At 41.7% G+C, this 21,522-nt stretch overlaps 1 protein-coding gene across 1 annotated transcript; it reads right to left on the reverse strand.

Annotated features, from left to right (window-relative positions):
* Positions 1-3,264: 3,264 nt before the first annotated feature.
* Positions 3,265-7,359, reverse strand: barhl1b (BarH-like homeobox 1b). Its single transcript, XM_061698939.1, has 3 exons — positions 6,921-7,359; positions 4,385-4,607; positions 3,265-3,565 (listed from the first exon to the last, which is right to left on the reverse strand). The coding sequence occupies exons 1-3, from the start codon at positions 7,357-7,359 to the stop codon at positions 3,265-3,267; spliced, it is 963 nt and encodes a 320-aa protein (XP_061554923.1).
* Positions 7,360-21,522: the final 14,163 nt, after the last annotated feature.

Raw genomic sequence — 21,522 nt, forward strand, 5'->3', positions numbered from 1 at the left:
CACAGTTTTCATTAATGGAACTATTGTGGTTGTACATCACTGCAAACATATAATCACATTTAACTCATATCGTTACATTAATATCATTTTCAATAATATGACATTTTATATGCGTTTTTATTGGATCTCATCAATTGTATTGCAGCTGCAGCAGATGTGTCTGTTCTGGAGCAAAATGTGTTTCTTGAACATTTACTCAGTGGATTCTCTCTCAAGCAAATGCTTGTAATGTGTTAATTAACTATTGAATTTGTCTCATTGGGCCAATGTTGCAACGCATTAACACCAAAAGCACAATGCAGATTTGATTGTCTCGAACGGTCCTTTTCAAAGTATTTTTTTTATTATTGTCATCATGATTAGGAATCCACGGGATTAAGCAGTCACTGATCCTTTGGCTCGTTCATTCTTTCCCTTTTTTTCACATGTCGAGAGCTCGACTCCATCCGCACTTCATTAACCCTGAGCCGGGGACAATCCGTGGGAAGAGCTGGGGGATTTAGTACCAGCCTTTCACATGCAAAAGAAAAGAAAAGAAAAAAAAATCTTAAATCACCCAACAAGACACGAGGATCTCCCCCCCCCCCCCCCCATATAATCAGCTGTAGACTTTCAAGAATAACCTTTTATTGGTCATTATGTGAATCAGACACGGATCCCAATGATGAGAGTGTAACGACCTTTTGGCAAGCGAGAAGGTGTTTCACTCCCCCTCCTGCACTGTATTTTTAATGCAATTTTCCGCTTCATAAACGCGCCAGTTATCAGGCCGTCAGTCTGATATTTCACGGGCGCTAAGTGGAAGGGGCCCCGCATAACAGGTGCCATGCGCGGACGACAGCGGGGAGGGCGGTGAGCTGCCTATCAAAGACATTATCGACTTTCAATTAAAACCTATTACAGTCTTTTGTTCTAATCGTTAACATCCTACACACCCACCGAGGCTCGCTGGTCAGCGCCTGAACTGATTTTTGACGCAGACTTGTCTGGCTGGAATGGGTGTATAGGATCCGGCTGGAGGGAAGGAGGAGGAGAAGCAGGGATGGAGGGAGGGACGCTGGGAGGGAGGGAGATGCACCGCTGACCAGCTGTCCCCGCGCTGATCCCCGGCCTGCAGTCATCTCCGAGGCCGCTCGCCAGCTGTTGGGCCGGGCTTGGAACGGGAGCGAGCCTCCAGAACCCTCCAGGAAGGGGAGGATTGGAAACAATCAATTTCCAAATGGGATCATTTAGGACACTTAAACAATTGCGCACATGGCATTAATATTTCATCTCGTGCATTGTTTATGGAAAACCAAGTGGAGCTGCTGCTGTTAATTTAGGGAAGTGCAGGTGATATTAACAGAAGATGGGATGAAGCTGGCGCCTCCCTATCAGCTTCGCTGCGGCGTTTTAAACACGCACGCTCTTGAAGTTCAAGTTGTATATGCAGCTGTAGACGTCCTCATCCCATAAAAAAAAGTTTTATCTGACAGCAGTGTAAAAGCGATGAAATATGAAATATAATGAAATATAAATGAATATACACCTTGGTTCCTTTTTGGGGGGTGGTGGGGGGGGGGTTCAATTAACCTTTTAATGCGCTTAAGAAGACGTTAAATAAATTAAGATGTTAAAACAAACTTGGGAAAAGTGTTTTGAACTACAATTCCCTCATATGAGTCATCCGCAATGTTGATTTTGAACTGCTTGCTGCAAAGTTTAATAAAAGTCACTGACACTTGATGAAAGAATGAATGACGACTCGAAGCCCAATAATTTTCTAAATGTAATATCGAAATTGGATATTTATATTGAGCATGTTCTTTATAGTCTGCCATGTCGAGTTATTTAATTAACTATAAACTCAATAGCAAACTGCCCTTGTGTGTTTAAATGATTTTGCTTTTTTTTGACAATTAAATTGTCTATTGTCCTCTATAATTACCTTAATTATTCTTAAATAAGTGCTGCGTACTTCTGAGACAAAAAAAAAACTAAATAAGACTATTATATAACATACTGATACACGCAGAATATAAGTTATATTAATATGTTGACACTTAGTTGCATTTCAAATAATTTTTATTGTTGTCATTTTTTGAGTGGCTCACTTGAGTTCCACATATGCAGATTACAAAATGTTCATTGTATATGTAGCTTGAATAAGTATGGTCACATGATTAAATCCAAAACTTTTATTTCCACATTTATGTTTTTTTGGTTTTTTTTTTTTTTTTTTTTACAACAAATCGCCCATCTTTTAACGTTTGCTGTAAATTTCACCGAAAGGAACTCGAAGAACGGAAGAGAAACGAGAACCACTCCACAAGCTTGCATTGGCAATGTTACATTTTATTTTTTTCACCAAAAGAGCGGAGAACATTTAAGTTATTACGGCTTCATATGAACCAAAAAAAATAAATAAATCACAACGTCTGTTCAAATACATCTAAAGCAAATCAACAGGCTGTTTGTACCAGCAGGTGAACCCGGCTGTCATCATTTGGGGGTTTTGTTGGAAGGGGTAGTTTAAAAAAAATAATAAGAGGAGAAGACGCAACATTTTAAATACACTAATTGGCATTTTACTTCAATCGAAAACTCCAACTGTAAAAGAAAACGTATCGAATAGATTGATTTCCATAATTGAACGCCTGTAAAGTATATTTTGATTGGCTAAACTAGCCTATATGATCAACTGCATCACCGCGGTGTGAAAAAGACACTGTATGGGTTTTAGAAAATAATAAATAATAAGAAGAAGAAGACGTCTCTGGCCACTGCAATTTAAAATATTCTTATTTACAGATTTTAACATTTGAACATGATTAGTGTCAAGTCAAAGTCGTAATTTACAAGAAAGCAAAGGGAGCTTTTGGATCCTAATTATATTACAATTAAAATTAGGAGGATGCGCTCACCGTCGCCGCCATAATAATAAAAATAATGATTTTTAAAATCAACAACAATAACAATAGAGGTTAATAGAATGAAAGAACCAGCGTGTATAAGGTTGCGAAAATGTTTTAAAATACTGAATGAATTCAAATAAATACATAACTTAGAGACTTTTGATTGAAATAAATAAATAATAAATAAGTGCCCCCTCCCCTCCGTCCCCCCCCCCCCAAAAAAAAAAAAAAAAAAAAGGAGGAGAGCGATTCTTGCAGGAGGACTGTCGAGGCAAAAGGCTCATGATGTCTCCGATGATGTGCACCATAAAAGCTCCTAACGAGTTCGTGTCTTTATTTCGCTTCGACTGGTCGCATCCGGATGCCCGGCTCACCGCTGCTGGGCCGGCCGGGAGAGCACAGCGGACATGGGGGGCAGAGGCGGCGGGGGCGGCGGCTCGCTGCCCCCTTGCAGGCCGTGCAGCAGGATGCGAGGCACCAGGGGCCTCTGCAGGCTGGGTGGGGGCGCCGAGGGGCCCCTGTACAGGTAGAGGGCCGCCCCCGGGTCCAGGTTGGACACCAGGCTCTGTGGGTAGAAGTAGGGCGACGGGAACATCCTTTGGAGGGCTGAATAGTTTCCAGCCTCGGCCAAGAGTTCCAGTCCCACCGCGGTCTGCCTCTTCCACTTGGTCCTTCAAGACACAGCGGTTACACATTGTTAGCCTTTCTCTCTATCTATACTAGAAAGAACAACCAAAAAGTGCAAGATTGAAAACTGCTCAACTCGCGTAATTTCACTTGGATTCCTCGAGAACAATCAAATAATATATATAAGTTAAACACGTGTATACTTGTACTAATGAATTAAATCCAAAGGAGGTTTTTTTTCAGTGTACACTGGGGGGGAGTAGTTAATTTTTTTTTTGTATAGTTGGTTGTACATGAGGTGATAAGGTGATGAACTGACGTAATTTTTCCCTCTTCTCCTCGAAAATAATAGAGCGATAAACACATTTTAATCGTGTGCAACCGATGTACATGCCTAAAACAACTAAGTGGACAATTAGAAGGCAGGTCTGCATTTATCTATCTATTTCTTTATTTCTTTATTTATTCGTTAATAGTCTCAAGATGCCTCTTGTATTCACACCCAAACATGTCTGCGTGCACTCCACGCAGGTGAATAATTCATATTAAAGATAATTGAGGAGATATAGTGGTTTGTTTGAATAATTGATATACACACATGCAACCATGCATTATTCATGGGTCAAAGTGTTGTTTTTTTGTATTTATTTATGACATTTAGATGCCCGAGAGTCGAAACCGAAGACAAATTCGTGCTTAAGCGAACACAGTAAAAACGTATTTCCGCATTTGATGTCCATTTTTAATCATTTAAAATGTCACGATTAATATGTCACGCCCATTCGTTTTCTGTAAATGAGCAAACGCGTGTTTGTCCAATCCGTCGCAAATATGGCGGCCCTTGAGAAATGGGACGCTCGTACCTTCGGTTCTGGTACCAGGTCTTGACCTGGGTGTCGGTGAGGTTGAGCGAGGCGGCCAGCTCCATGCGGTCCTGGACGCTCAGGTACTTCTGGCGCTCAAAGCTGCGCTCCAGTTGCGCCAGTTGGTGGTCCGTGAAGGCCGTCCGGGCCTTTCGGGGCTTCTTGAGCCGGACCTGGGGGCTGTCTCTGCTGCTGGAGATCTCCCTGTCCCCCTCCTCTTTCACTGCGCGTGGGCAACAGGACACAAAATTGGGGAGGTGGGTGGGGGTGAAAACCGAGCCATGAAAAGCTAAATGTTGAATTCTTATCAGCAAAAACAAAACGCGGCTACAAAAAAAACAACATTAAACAACATTAAAAAAAATCGAATTTTGTTAATTAGTTGTTGCACACACTCTTGAATCCGGGTTGAATAGTACAGATTTTGATACATCAAAATAGATTACAGTACTCTACTACCATCTTTGAATGGATTTCATTTATGCATTGGATACTTCGCAAAATATTTCGAGATTTACTACGTTTAATTACATTTATATATTCATATTTTGATATTACAGCACACTAGACTACGACTGTGCTGTTTTCATAGTAGATACTACACTGTGTATAATTTTGTGGCTTATAGTTTTTGTGTGCTTGAATTAGCTGGCTTGTAAATATGCTGTTACATCCTGTAGTTTATTACATTTGCTTATAAACTCAAGCGCGTGTATTAAATATTTCAAAAATGGAAGTATTTATGTAATCAAATCAAAATTGCCACTTACTGCAAATTATGGTTTTGATTTGTAATGTTGCTGGCATTGTGCGGAATGTGCATGAGGGCTCCTATTTTATTTGTTAATTTTTTTTTACTTGAGCCAAATGATGTAACTTCAAAATGTTCTAAAATACTTTTCCGGTATGCAGCCTTCAATGTTAACTTTTTGACGTCAGCTGCCCCCTCCTGCGTGGAGGCAGGTCAGGGCGAGTACTTTGATTTTAAACACACACACACACACACACACACACACACTCACACAAAACACGAGTGGGAAATCTTTTTTTTTTTTTTTTTTTTTTTGGGGGGGGGGGGGGGGGGGGGGGGGATAGTATGTCGTCTCAAGCAAGCGGCAGGCCAATAATCCGCCTAATTGAGCCACCAGGGAAAGAACGCACGCGTCCGCCTTTCAAGCGCGACCGCGAGAACTTCACAAGAGCGCGGAAACGAGTGGAAATCAAGAGCCGCTCGGCCTTGAGCGCCAACAAATGTGATTAGTGGCGGGGACAAATTGCATCAAATTCCCTGATATATTGTAGGAAAGGAGGCGGCTGGGTGGGGAATCAAACGCTCGCCGTGGGCCCCGCGGCTTCTTCCATCAATCGGCGCACCAACGAACACACTCGAGACACGAGCGTGACAGTGAATATATAGCAATCGTGACTCAAGATGACGAAGAGAAATCCACAGCGTTCATGAAAATGTATTATTATCTCTAATTAGGCTAGTTTTTTTTCTTTCTTTCTTATTATTATTCTTGTTAAAGTCGCCGTGTGGGGATTTACTGTATATAGCATTTTCTAGTGTGTCTTTATCAAAATGTGTGCGTGTGGTTCTGTGGCGCAGCAGTGGACTTGATTCCACGAGCCGCTTCGTTGACGTGTCAGCCCGGGCGACATGTCTGATATGGCTGACACGATCGTGACTTTTATCTGAATATTCCACTCGTGCCCCCCACCCCCACCCCATCTTGCTCATCAACAGCTGCTTTCTGTAAACATATGTCATCTATATTTAAAATAAAACGAAAAAAAGAGAAATACAATACTATGAATAGGAGTGAACTCGTTAACTTGTACGACTGGGGGAATCACAGTTTATATTGTAATTTATTTACAGTATGCATCGTTTTTTTTCTATAACACCACAATAGCAATAATAATTAAAAAAAAATTAAAAAAAACAAACAAACACGTGTTGTTGTATTTTATTTCAATATCAGCAGCCTCTTCCCTCTGAGAAAATAAATAGATAGTTTTGGGGTGAAAGTCCTATAGTAACGAGCTGTTCTGTTATTTGTAATTTTATATTTATGACGTGCATGCATGGTTGGTGCAGTATTTCCAATTAAAATCTAAACCACATATACGCCTAAATCATCTAATAATATGTCCATTTGAAGATAATCGCACGTTGTTGTTGTTTTTTTTTTCGAGAATCGACGTACATATCTTCATATTTCAGTTGGTTTTACATTTGTATTATGTTCACCTAAATGATTATTTGTTGTACTCTTTGCGTCTCTGTCTGCAGTGCATCGAAAACATCATTTGATTATATTTTGCGGCATGATAGCATTTTATTTCGTGTCTCGTTTCAAAATTAATTGGATTTTATTGTCATCACGGTAGTGTAATTGACATTTGTAGGTTGGTAATAATTGTTAGACAAAAGACAGAAAATGTAGAAGACACGTAACGTAACGCTGTGGAGCGGTGAAACAGTTCTTCACTTCTCTCTCTCATTGAAATGTGCACGTGTGTGTCGTTCTACCTTTATATTCGCTGTCCGACGACGAGTTACTGTGGATTTTCTCCAAAAAGTCGTCGGCGATCTTGGCGGCCAGTCTGCCGACCTCCTGCGTCGGTTGTCCATTGCTGGAGTAAGGCGCGCAGGCGGCCAGAGGCTTACAGTCCGCCAGAATGTCTCTGATGAGGAAGGACGAGGTCATGGTCCTCTGCTGGGCCCCGCCGTGCTGGAGGTGAGGCGGCAGGCCGACGCCGTGTCCCTGCCTCTGGGCCGCCTCGTCCGCGCACTCCCTCCTGGGCGAGGGCGGCGACGAGCAGCCGCTTTCCGCGTCGGTTCTCGGGCTGAACTCCAGAGGCGAGCGGCACTCCCCCGCCAGGCTGTCCCCCTTGGAGAGCGGACTTCCGGGCCTGCGGGAGAGCAGCGAGTCGATGCCGAAACTGGAGCCGTTGGCGGACGCCTCCATTGTCTTGACCGGTTGGGGGGCGGGGGTGGCGGGTGGGGGGCTCCTCAAACTACCATTTGGTATTTGGGACAAGTTTTTATTTCTTGAAGGTGATCCTCCTACTGTCGTTGCAGCCGAAAGAAAATTGTGTTAATTATTATTCTTAATATTATTATTATTTTTTGTTTTGTTTTACTATAATAATATAATATCCTAAGTAGTCCCTGGCGTCGTCCATCCAGTTTGGGTGTTTTGCTCTTAATCAAGATGAGTCCAGATGGATTTCTTCTGTACAACTCGGATGATTTCACACGCACCAGCAGCCGGAAAAAGACTCACGAAGCCGGTTCAGCACCATGGACAGGCACCAGATGGATCACCGGGTCAGCACATGAGACAACTGTTCTCATTCTTTTTACCACGCCGAACGCAGGCAGGATGCGGGTGGAGGGCAGAACTGCAAGCGCACGAACGGGAAACGTGCACGTGGATGCGCGGAATTGCAGTAAAGTGGGTTAAATAGTCCCAACTAAGACGAGATGGGGGGGAAGTGGTATAAAATGGAACTTGAGAAAAAGTCAGGAGCTATAGGTTTTAACAGCGTCTCGTCCACGTGAGTCCCCTGTGACACGCCTTGATTGGCTGACAGTGGAGCCCCCCACCCCCGCACGCCCCCAGTAGACCCTCCCTCTGACGTCTCCTACCGGGCTCATCCTCACTTTGATAAAAGAGACAGTGGATTCATCAGGAGACTCAGATCCGAGTGTTTACAGGCAATTTTCACACTGTTTGCTTTCATTACATCATTGATGAGGCTTCTATGGGGTTATAACGAGGAACTGCTTTTCCTTCTTTGACCGGATTGTTTTCAGCATTTTATCATCATTTCGAAATATGTATTTAAGGCGAAACATCATATTTAATAGTGTTTACAGAAATAATAAGTGAAGATTCCAAAGAAGTCAAAAATATATTGTTTTAAATGTATTTATTTATTCATGCTGAGTGGGGATTGTATTCTCGATGCCTTCTTGTCTCGATACATTATTAAATAATTCACTCTTGCATTTTTTATTTTGTTGAATAAATACCGTGATCTAATATCTTTATTCTTTGCATTAAAAAAAATAGTCAGGGCCAAAACAAAAACTTTTTTTTTTTTTTTTAAATAACCACCAAGGCCTCGCCGTCTAGCTGTCGTCGTTTACAGCACAATAACAATCTAATAGTCCCTGGTAATTGTCAACAGTAAGCACCAGCATGAAGCCAAACTTGAAGGCAAGCGAGTTGCCATTGTGTGCTCTTTTCACCTTAACATGCATGCAAAACCATTGTGCGCGCTTTTAACTGCACAGTTTGCCCTGCGACGGCCTCGGCAGCCCCTAATAATCTAACACACACCCACACACCATGTGACCACCAGATTGGAGGCGCGCGTCGGTCCCAGACACCGGCAGGTTAGTGAATCCGCTCCCGGCTCCCATGGGGTCCCATCACGGTTGCAAGCTGTCACAAGTGAGGCGGGGACCAGGCTCATATCAGGCAGCACACACCCTGCCTTGGCTGCTTCTTTCTCAGGAAAACAAGCTGCATGGGGTTTGATGCTTTTCTCCATAGCAGCCCTCTTTTTTTTTTTGGTCTTCTTTCCCATTAATGTCCAGTTAGTTGTAAATAAATTATAACGAGTTTAAACTTCTATGATTTGCCCTTTTGTGGAGGTGTGATGCGGAGTGTGAAACTTTTAATAAGTACGTGATGTTCTTTAAATAAATACCAACGTTTTCATTAGTTGAACTTAAAATCAAAATGAAAGTTGAAGAATACATATTTAAAAAGGGGGATGATAAGTGAAAATTGTTTCTATCCTATACCAAAATTAAGGAAATAATCATGATTTATTTTGCATAGTAAAAAAAAAAAAATCTAAACATGTTGGCCCAAGTTATTAGTTATTTTTTACATCATGAATCTACAGAGCAATAAATTAGAATGAGTCTTACCCCAAAAAAAAAATTGTCGAAAATTTTAGTTACTTACAAAATATGAAAGTCATGTTTTAATATAAAATTATGAAGGCAACAAATCAAGCTAATGTCAGCAGCAACAAATACTTGTATAGGCCTACTATCAAGAACTTAATTATTTAGTGGAGTTTCAAAATTGGTGACTGTTTGTGGGCGGGGGCAGGTCTTTTTTTTTTCAAACGAATTAGAAAAAAAATAAACAATCACAAGTCTTTGGCAGTGTTTAGAGCCACTCAGATTTTTTTTATTTTTTCAAAAATATCTTTGGCACTCATTTCACTTCAGCTGGGATTGTTTCTCTTCTGGCTATAATAACTGTTTAATTATCTAAGTATTAAAAGCCAATGTTATTATTTACGATATTGGACGCATTAAAGATTGGGCAGCAGGTGGATTTCCTCCATAACTGGACTGTCAATTTTGGTAGCATATCAGCACTTTGTTTTGTTTTTCACTGTTATTGGAAATGTGCCCATAAGCGTTTCTAATGAGGCCTGCTGGGCCTCCTCAGCTTGCTGCTTTTTGTTAGAAAACAAGTGAGATGTGTTGCGTTTTATTCCCTTGCTTCTGTGAAAACTGCACCCAGATAGGATTTGTAATATTGTTTGTCGTCTTTGAATAAACTTTGGCATTTCTACGGTTTAGGAACATCAAGTAACATGTGTCTTTTTGAGGGGTGTGTGTGTGTAAAAGATGACTCCCCTCAACAAACAAACAAGATCGAGTAGAAAAAAGTCTTGAGTGCGGATGTGGCGATGTAGACCTGAACCAGTCAGGGATGCAAATGGTGCACCTTAACGCCATCAGGTAGTGGAGTTGACAGAAAATAATGAGAATCCACTGAATCTTTTATAAGGTTAACAGTCACATTTCCCAGTCAGCTGTCACACAAGAAAGAATTTAGCACATGCATGCGGACCAAATAAACCTTCATCGGCTCATTAATGCTGACGGGGTCCGTGGACCGGCAGTGCCGCCACCACCTTCGTTTTGTGTCGGTAATTTGCAGCAGACACAGAGCCCCTTCTCCTGGAGAGGGAGACGAAAGGAGGTGGAGGGGAGAGAGTGAGAGGAAGATGGAAAGGGGAGGGGAGGTGTCCCAGGGAGGAGGGGGTATCGGGCTCGTGGAAGGATGGCGAGCGCACCGGGAGTGTGATTCTCCTCTAATTGGAAGCATTGGGCATTGTCAACAGAGGATTTTCAGCTGCTCGCTGACAGGTAAAGCCGTCAGAATGATAGCCCACTTGTCAGCGCAAAAGACCAATAAAAACAAACCATTTTTGATTTAATTGGAGGCCTAACCATGATGTGTGTCTGTGTGTGAGAGAGAGGTGTGAGGTAGACAATGAGTGTTGCCTGCAGGGGCCAAGGCCATGGGGAGCCAGGAGAAAACATTGAAGATGAGTGGGGGTATTTGTGAAGGAAATCAGCACTCTCACCATCAATGCAGGTTGGACCTGCCACGATCTTTGCCACCATTTCTCATCCTGACCAACTTCTGGCCAGAACATTCTGGTTTGGATCCAAATCAAGCTTTTGCTTTGTCTTCATCAACAAAGTTGCTGTCTTGACACAAATGGTATCCTTTCGAAAGTCAGTGTATTTGCAATGCTTTGTGTTTCACGTGGCATCCAGTCAACAGTATGATCAGTGAAAAAATATGAGCTAAGGAAGTAGTGACAGTGTTGTCAGAAATAGGGGTACAGCAGGAGTCAGTGTTGGGTCCCTGGCTGTCAAAGTTAATTCCATGTACTGACCAAGTTTGCTTAGTACCGCCTTAAGAAACTTTCTAGAATCAAAGGTCTTCTCTCCAAACAAAATACAGAAGAGCTGGTTCACACGCTCATTGTCAATAAATTGGACTATTGTGACAGGGTTTTCACAGGTCTGAACAAAAAAAAAAAAAAAATCAATCCAACAGCTGCATCTGGTCCCAAATGCTGCTGCTGGAGTTCTTATTAGTTCCAGGAAACTGGAACATATCACACTGATCAATCTCTACACTGACTTCCTGGCCAGTCAGTTAAATAGCACATACTGTATAAACGACCATTCACGCTCACCTTCACACCTATGGCCAATGAGAAGAATTATTATGAAGGATAAAAGTATTTCGGCTACGGGAGGAAACCGGAGTAGCTGGACAAAACAAACGCAAGCTTGGGGAGAACACTTAAACGACACATAAATGTTCCAACTGAAATTCAAACCCAGATCTCCTCCCTGCGAAGTTAAAACAGTCCTTATACAAAATGTTGCACACTCTACTAAGTTTCGTCTTCTCTTTATTCTTTTCCATTTGAGGATCCATCAGCCATGAATATCGACCCAAATAGAAGAGAGCTTTTAATACTTCACATTGGTACGCTGATAACATATGACAGGAGATAATGATACATTGGCGTATTGATATTTTGTCCAACCTTTGTACCTACTCTCTCAGAAAAAAAAAAAGTACATCAATGCACCCTTGGGGGTACAATGACTTGATGTTTCCATGCCTCCTCCCCTTAAGTTCACTGTGAAGATCTTAACACTTGTATCCAATAATACATGACCTAACCTTTCAATCACTATGTTTTTACAAAAAAAAATGTATCTGATTTTAAAAATCTACACTAGAATTGCGAGATACCTCCCAGTTAAAGTAATCAGTTAGTATTTTATTTTATTTTTTTAAATTCCTACTCCTATGCTTCCAATTCTGTGGCATAGTGTGAGGAAGACCTTTTTTTTTTTTTTTTTTTTGATCCACTGCACAAAGTAAGGCCCATAACAGCCTGCTTTCTTGGTGTTAAAGAATTGGATCATCATGCATAGTTAGTTGGGATCAATTAGAACAGAGATGGTGAGGCATCGGGCTTTCTTTAAGGTCCAACATTAGTAACCTCAGTCAAACCAAAATCTTGTACCAAGCCCAGCAGAACTGGAAGCTGTTATACAGCCACTATTGTCAACATGAATTTAACTTTTGATTGGGGATCGTTAGATACTTTGATTTGTCATTTGAAGCTTCAGCTGTCATGTGACTGCGCTAAAAATAACAAACTTTCCACAGCCTAAACAAATAATAATTATTGAATTAATATGACTAAATTGGCTCAGACTTGGGTATTTTTCATTCATGCGGAACTACCCGCCTAACCATTCCGCACTGCTTGCGTGCCCTTTGCAACTAGTGTTTTATTATTCTTGACAGAGTTCAGCGAACACATCTGGTCAGAATAGTGTGGGACGCAGGGTTAGTGCCAAGAGGCCCGGAGGTGAGTGAGGAACCAATGGAGAAGGGTGTGGCCACGCCGAGGACGAAGAACTGCAAACATCCATCATAATCACGCCTCATGAGGAATGCCAGCTCCTTCAAACTGGGGGTGACCCTGTTTTTGCTGACCTTTGACCACTTGAGCCTAAACTAAGGAGTCCAGCATGAATTAAGTCAAGGAGATCTGACGAAACGGTAAGAAATGTTGTAAATCTATTTATATTTGTATTGCTTGATTGACTTGAAGCAATATTGCATTTCATAAAACACTTTTAAATTAAAAAAATATGCCAGTCTTCTGAGTATTTTTGTTTGTCTGAAGCAGGCTTGTCTGAAGCAGGTTCTAAATTCCAAAAGCTACATTTGAGTCTCAACATCAAATCAGAGAGTACACATTCACACAGTTGGCTCTTGAACTAGCAAATGTTTAAATATTATATATTATAGATTAGCCAATCTGTTGCATACTTCAGGAAAAAGAGTAAAACATGTAGTTCTGTGGAAAAGGACCATTACTCATGTTGTTGTTGTAATGATCTTCCACAGCAGTAATGTTCAGTGATCAGGATTTTGCAAAATGAAACAGGAAGTACCCTGATAGCTAACAAAAAAGATGAATATAAATACAACAATATTTCAGTCGTATTTTTCCTTTGCTGTTCTTCTACACGGTACTGAGTGACATTCTAGTAAATATTATGCAGTGCCTCCCGGAGTTTTGCTGCCTATTTTCGTCATTGCTGTGGACCACAATGGCCAAAGTTGCAATGTTTTTCGGGGGCATTTTTGCAATGACATAAGACGGAAATTTACAAAAGAAAACTATTTATAAATATAATTTCACCATTTGTTAAAAAATACTGGATTGTTGTTGAAGGTGGAAACAATAGGTTCTAAGTAACTGCACTTAAAAACATTGAAAGATGTGAAATTTACATTTGTGCTCTTCGGTTTATACCAAGAGGACAACATGTAACAAATATGGAAGATTTACTGTAATGCTCAGGAAGGAAGCGAGGTGTTGCTGAACGAATCATGACCAAAAGATGTTTGTCAAGACTGGATGGTCAGAGTGCATTATTTAGTGCATTGCAGGTTGAGGTTGAAATGCAATATTCACAGGTCTAGAAACAGGAAGAAAATACATTATGAAATCATTCTACAGTACGCAGCAGCTTCACAAGATCTCACCCTATTATCCATGTTACATACACATGACACACTATGCCAATTATTGACCAAAAAATATGGTGGGTACTGAGTCCAAGTTTTTATTGTCACTTAGCTTTAAAATCCATTTTACCACACAGATGAATTTATGTCACGTTACAGGTTTATAGTTCAATGTTAATCTTTCACAATGACCCCCTCCACCTGCTTGCCCTGAGAGGTGAGGTACAGTATGAGTGGGCTTGCAATGGCGGCTCCCACAAGCTGGCAGACACTGTGGAAATCTGTGCTTCCGCCGGAGGTGCCAAAGGTTCTCGGTTCACTCCCGTATCCGCTACCTGCCGTGAGGGAGACCCAGGCAGGCTGGGCCCCCGGCCTTTTCTCCCCATGCGCTGAGGTGGGTTCTCGTTCATAACCATGAACCACATCCTCGAGACACACCCAAAAAAAACAACAAAGAAATTTCACTGATACGTATTCATTATTTAAAATGAAAATTCATCAATATATGTGTCATGCTTTGAAATCACATATGGAGCAATCTGTGTTTATTCCTTTAACCTGGATATATCTGGTTACGCTTCTTTGTTACTGTTATTATTGTTTCTTTATTATTATTATTGTTTTTTATTTCCATTCTTTTATTATTCATTGCTGTAGCTTTGAGTAAGCGAACTATACTATTGCTATGTGACAACATTTAGTCTTATTTAGTTTTATTTTTTTTTCAGTTGTCCAAATATAAACATTCTGCTTCGAAACCAATTTAAAATATCATAAAACAAAGAAAGGGGCAAATTCACACACACTGAAAATCAAATCAATATTTGTGAAACATATTACTTAAATGAGCCTTTTTTGAAATCTTGGAGCAAAAATATATTTAACATTTGACACTGTTTCATCAGTCTAATTCCTTTATTCCAAAACAATAACCCCCCCCCCCCCCCCCCCTACACACACACACACACACACACACGCACACACACACTGAGATTCAAGCCTTGGTTTGTGGCCTTAAACTCCCTGTGTCTTAATTTGGCCAATATGCAGGTAATATGTGGGGTCGCAACATCTTAATTATCCCACCGCCTGTCAGTGGATCCTCCGCCTCCCCTCCACCATTCCTCCAGCCCCTGCCTGCACCCCTCCCGCCGTGACTTTTATTGCTTCATTAGTATGCTCCACATGCTCCCACGTACGCCCACACTCTGCAAGCCTTCAAACCTTAACAAATTTTGGCAGATCGGAGTGTGATGATGGGATGATGAGGAACTCTTGAAACTTAAAGCCCATCTAGGTTAGTGATGGAGATTTCTTTTTTTTTTTTTTTTTTTTTTTTTGTCCGAGCTCGCACCCAAACAGAGAACGTTTGTGCAGTTCTTTCTGGGTGTCAGATCAAAGAACTAGAATCAGATCACCTATTGTTATAGGAAGTTTTAAGTCAGTTTACAAAACTTCAATACCTATAATGTTCAAATATCCCTGCAAAGTACTTTGCATAACATCGAAACTTGGGAAGCACTGACCTCCCTTACAGACATTTTTTTTTCTTCTCAGTTTTGTTTTATGTTTCTCTTCAAAACTGCCTTCTAAAGGGAGCTATTTAGCTATAAGAGATGTAATCCATAGCTATAAAAGTGCCTATCCTTAAATAAGTGGATGTTCAGATTTGGCCTCTTCTTGTCATCTTCAGGTTCAATCTGAGGGCTCCACTTCATACATGTTGGGATGAATGCGAGCATGTTAGATTTCCTGTCACAAGCATCCATCGTACATCTGAACAGGTAGGCTACAGTATGTGCAAAGTGTACTCAGTGTGTGTGTATGTGTGTGTGTGTGTGCGTGCAGACAGTGGTGGTGTTCAGCGCACAGAATAAGACTCCAGAAAATGCTCATTAGAGTTGACCTTGACACTTGGAGCGGGCGTTTGATGGATCGGGTACAGGGCCAAACAAGCCCCTGGGGAGCCATGATCTTATCTCTTATTGTACACACATACACACACCTCCCTCCCCACCACTGACCTGCTCCACTGCCACTCCCCCCCACACCCCCACAAACACAGACACACACACACACACACACTATCATCCACCTTCCACTCGCTCACACTTCTGTGCTCTACACACATCACAGGCAGAATAAATCTGTGTCTGGCAGACAGGAAAAAAGTGAGTGGAGGTGGCCGAGGCGAGTGAGGTTGAGGCCTCGGAGAGTAAGAAGGTAGTGCTTTAAAGGAGATTGGGAGGGAGGGGGTGGGGGGGGGGGTGGCGGCACGGGTACGCGGATGACAGGAAGAGAGAAAAACACACAGAGGGCCAAGAAAAAACAACAGCTCACTGAGGTGTTATTAAGCATGTACTGCAAGTCGTGTTTGCGTGTGTGTGTTTTTTAAAACTCCATCGAGCATAAAATAGGTATTGTTTGTAGGTTTACTTAGTTAGTTGACTAATTAGTTAGCAGGATTATGCAAACAACCACTAAATCTGTCCAGGGGTATGATGAATGCAGAACAACAACCCAATACGTTTAAATACATAACCATCAATATCACCCCATGCATATCCCGACTAACAACAGATGAGAAATGATATTGGCCCGGATTTAAAAGTAAGTCAGCTGATTTGTAATCTGTTTTAAAATTGGTTTAACAGGACAGAGACACCTGGCTTTTGTTTGTGTGTTTGTACTGTATGTGGCTTCACATTATACATTCACATTCTGTTTATGTCACTAATTGCTGCTCGCCACAATGTGGTCAGACAAACAAATACAAACATGTTGCTGCCTGATTTTTTCTCTCTCACGCTCGTTAACAATAGGCAGCACAGTGAACTGTAGTGGTTAGCAGGTCTTCCTCACAGTTCTGAGGTTCAAGGTTTAAACCTCTTCCTTTGCGGGGTTTGCTTGTCCCCCCCTGTGCTTGCGTAGGTTTTCTCACATTCTAAAAAGATGCATGTTAGGTTAATTGAAATCTAAATTGGCCACAGGTGACCAGTCCATAGTTTACGCTGCCTCTCACCCAGTTACCTGGGATATGCTTTGACTCACCTGTGACCTTGTGCAAAACAGTCCAGAAAACGGATGGCCAACAGTTTAAGTATAGATACATTTGTGGCACATTGAATGTTAGTAGTAAAGTTACGAAATTGACTAAGTGTGGAAGGATGAGGGGTGAGGATCTGTGCGAAATGAAAGTAGACTCTCAAGTATCTCTGTAATGCATTCATCTGCCCTTCTTCTGAATGACACACATACATGAGGAGACAAACACCCTCTAATGCCACCGGCACCCTCACCTCAACCAAAGGACACACACAAAGAGACAAAGAGACATGAGGTAATATCCACCTCCAGGATGGCAAAGTTTCTTCCCTACCAGCCAGCATCCTCACACTCACAAGTGTGACATCACAGGCTTGTGCACTCTTTGTGTCGTCTTCTGCTGCAGCACTAAGGGGAAAAAAGTGACACTCTGAAGTCTTAATTGAGCGTTACCTGCTGTTTCACCCCCCACCCCCCTCCACTCCCTTTGTGTTATCATGTGCTAAAGTGTGGTTAAACTTTATAATCAAGCCTACAGGGTCTAGAATGCTGCACAGTGAGGAGCGTGTGATGTCATTATAAACATGGTTGTTTGCAGATGTAGCAGCGGCTCGCCAGCTACTGAACAACGAAACCATGATACATTCACTCTGTCAGTCAACAGAAACAAACAAAACCTCCCTAAAGTCATTTGAGTAGAATGCAACTAATCCCTGCATTTTTCCCTTTTGCAATCTGCCCTCAACACCACACACATGCACACCTACCTGACTTTTCCATCTGTAAGTGTGTCTATATGCACGAACCTGAGGAGGGATTGGGAGACTGATGTATCAGCTCCTCCATGATCCCACCAGGAATGTCTTTTGACAGTTGCAGGAGCAGCAGGATACGGCGCAAAGATGTTGCTGTAATTGCACCTGGTTGCGTCATGAAAAAGTAATAATTTGCTGTCAAGGACGTCAAGGTGTCAGCGTTCGGCAGGAGTTGATAAGGTATTGACTGCCTCCAGAGTGCTCACTCGCTCTCACTCATACTGCTTTATAAAGTTGATTCCCAGAGAGAGACTGTGCGGAGCTGACGTCGGGGTATAAGGAAGAAGGGATGATTAAAATAAAGAGAGCTATTTTTTTAAAAGCCTCATTCTGAATGCAACGATCTCTTTGACATTAATTGTACTCATTTTGTCTCTTTCCAAACCTTGCTCGTACATAATGCATGCACAGATCGTGTTCAATTATACATAAGTGATCAACAGGCTAAAGCCCTGTGTGCAGCGAATGATACACAATTATCATTCAGCTCGCTCCTTCATTCACCTTGATTACTGACGCGCAGGTCATAACTTAACATTTCTTGTTGGGGGCTCAACCCTTTGGATGTCGGCGATACTCTGCTCTGGGGAGTGAATGCAAAGACTCATGGGAAGTGTTGATCTGCTCAGGTGACATTTCACATCCATGTGCTGTCGTCTAAGAGGTGAAAGAGTGGAACAGAGGGGAATAAAATGTAGCTCAATTTTCCCATCTATGGACAACATATTTGTGTTTCCGCTTTAATCTGCCATTTGGTTAAAAAAAGTTGTTAAATTATGGAAGAAGCAAAGTTGCAAAATGGTTAGTTTCTATTCTTGAACTATACAGTATCTAACTAATAAAAACCTTTCTGCACGGCAATGCCTCAGTCAAAACGCCCCAGCGTCCTCTTTTACCGGTTCAATAGATAGTTTTCAAATCATCATTTGTTTTTCATTTGTTGGACTATTATTTTGGAATAGTACAAGGAGTCACAATTCAATTGTGATTCGCGAGTCTTTGGTCACTGTCAATATGAATAGCAATTTGGGTTTTAGGGGACAGGTCTGAGCACTAGTGACTAGTCAAGTCAAGTGTATTTGTATAGCCTTTAATCACGAAAGATTCTCAAAGGGCTTCACAGGCCCACAGTTGGAAATGATTAAGTTGTTGCGATTGTCCACTGACGTCTGTGTTAATGTCTTATTCGCACTGACGTCTATGTTAAAATGTTCCTGTTCAGAGCTGTGTGCAGTGCCGGTACAGTACAATTGTGCAAAAATGATAAGTTTTTCGGATTAGATGTCCAGGCCCTTATATCTTTGTTCAAATCGAATCAGACCAGGTTTTAGCTTGCTAGGCTTTTGTAGGATCTTAACCCAAAAGCAGGTAAAGTTTCATTCATTTCGAGAATTCCTGTTGGATTCCACAGAAGAAAATGACAATACCACATGCTTATTGATTTTGCAGGCGACGCATGTTCAAACCTTTTGAAGATGGTGCTCTTCTTCCTTTTATCATTATTGTTTAATATATTGATTACTCTTTATGTTGTTAACGTAGAGGTATATTGCCCATTCATATTACAATCAAAATTATACTTTAGTCCAATATCTTGTGGAGGTTGCTGGAGGAGCAATGACTGCAGGGCGCAAAACAAAACCAAGGCTTACAGTTAGCCATAGTGTCACATTCATTAAATGACTACTTGGGCTACCTGGGACATTAGAGACACTTCACTTACACATGTTGGCACACAGGCCACCACAGACTTCAGTTCAGCAGCTTTCACACTGACAAATCTTGCTGATAATGCACAGGGCCCTCTACGTTATGGGGACGTCACTGGCTCAAGCTTACAACAATTTAGTCGCACTAGGATGGTAAAAATGATGAGATAATGTTACTTTTGATATTTATGTGCAACACAGCAATTGTAAGGAGACAAAACCACCTGATTCAGTCATAGTCTCTGGACTATCATATAAATGCTTCAAAGCTGGGCCGACGTATGCTCAGCGCTCTTTCTTAGCGTAAAGTGAAAGCCACCAACGCAGCAACACGGTGGTAATCTGTGCTCGTGTTGCTTAATGAACCGTCAATGGAGCAGCTTGGCCAGGCTTAGAGACTTCTCATTGTTGCCCACAGCCTCCCAGGGTTGATAGATTCAGCGTTAAGGGTCAGGATTTGCGGCGCTAGAGGCACAATCCTTTGGATATTTCCCAGAGATCTAAAAGCCAGTTAATCAGCTCTCGCTTCATGATCTTCTTGGCTGTTCATCTTCCCATGGATGAGTTCTATCAGTTCTTTTTACTGCCAGCCTCCTTGGGCTTTTCTGGGTCTTTCTTCTGTTGTGTTTGTGTTTAGGATTTGCCAAAGTGGCCCCCAGATCAGTTGACCTGACCCCCAACTCGGAAGAAATAAGGTTGTTTCTGAGCTGCGGGCCCTCTTACATTTTAATCGTGGCTCTGTGGGTGTGTACGCAGATGCCACACACAGAATGAACATGCTGAACACTTGTTTTCACCAAGCACGCACACAATTAGCAGCCTGGTACACATCAAGATGGATCTCACTAGTTTTTATGCTGTATTGGAGAAAACTTGGAGGCTAAAAATATATCAATTGGCACTTACAACGTGTGTCTTCAAAGCGTTCCAGTCGAAAGTACACAATAAAAATGCTGCTTGATAAGTGTGTTGTCGAGCATTAGAGCATATTAGAGTTAAAGTCTTAGACAAGGTGTCAGTAGCTCATCTGTAAGGACTTGGGCTTTGGAACCGAGGGCCAAGTTTCAAGTCCTGCTGTGGACAGAAATGTAAAAATGGTAACTCGTTGGTGGAGAATTGCTAGTCTGCTTTCTGGCTACTGTCGAGGTCCCCTCGAGCAAGGCACCTTCCCCGACCGACAAGCTCAAGAGGTGCAACACTCTTTGTGCGACCCTTTCACACTGACATTCGTGCTTGCGTGCCTACATGTATGTGATTTGGTTCAATATGTGGTGTGAAAAACAATATACATTATGTATTCCGTGTATCCCACAAGATCAGAATCTATTCGCAGTGGTGGGTATCCGCCAAATGTACTGTATATGAAACATTTGATGTCTAACAAAACCCTCCACTGCATGCTAATTGACCTCTTTTTGTTTTTATATAAAAATATATTTTATAATGGATAAAGGTAATGGAATTCATTTCTGAAGAAGAATTGGGACCTCTGAACTGTTGTGTGACAAAATGTTGGTTATAAAATGCAGATTTTTGAATTAAAGGCTTCAGGGACATTTTGACTTTAAAGGATCCATTGTACTTGGCAGTGGACGCTGCATTAATGTGTAACATCCAGTTTTTGGTCAAATAGGACCTTATGAGTGAAAACATTCCATTGCACTCTTCCTACACGTAGGCTGAAAAGGTCCAACTTCCCATTTTCTGGAACGTGAGATCAATCTGCAATCTTTCCCTCGTGTACTCACTGTAATTATGCCTTCTGTCTTTATTTCTCTTGGATCACCAGCATTAAGAAACCTCTCTCCGCTGTATATCAAGTTCCCCCCCCTCCTTTGTCTTTCCAACGCCATCCTTCCTATGGAATTTGTCATCTGAAGAGATTGCTTTCCTCTCCCGCCCCTCAGTGGCATTTAGCTATTCTCATTTGCATGTGCATGCCCTCACTGTGCGGCCCATGAGCCTGTAAAATAGATCAACGATGTTTTATTAGCCGCCACTTGAAGGGCCGTTATCTCAAGCCATGGTCTGTATTGTATGTTGATTGTTCACACGCATGCACAGTTTGTAATTCATGTCCACATTCTGACAAACAAGCACACATACTGTATATGCGTATGTGTACACCTGAGACTTGGTTAAAAAGGTACTGAAAG

The sequence above is a fragment of the Phycodurus eques genome, chromosome 15 (genome assembly GCF_024500275.1).
Source record: "Phycodurus eques isolate BA_2022a chromosome 15, UOR_Pequ_1.1, whole genome shotgun sequence".
NCBI lineage: Eukaryota > Metazoa > Chordata > Actinopteri > Syngnathiformes > Syngnathidae > Phycodurus > Phycodurus eques.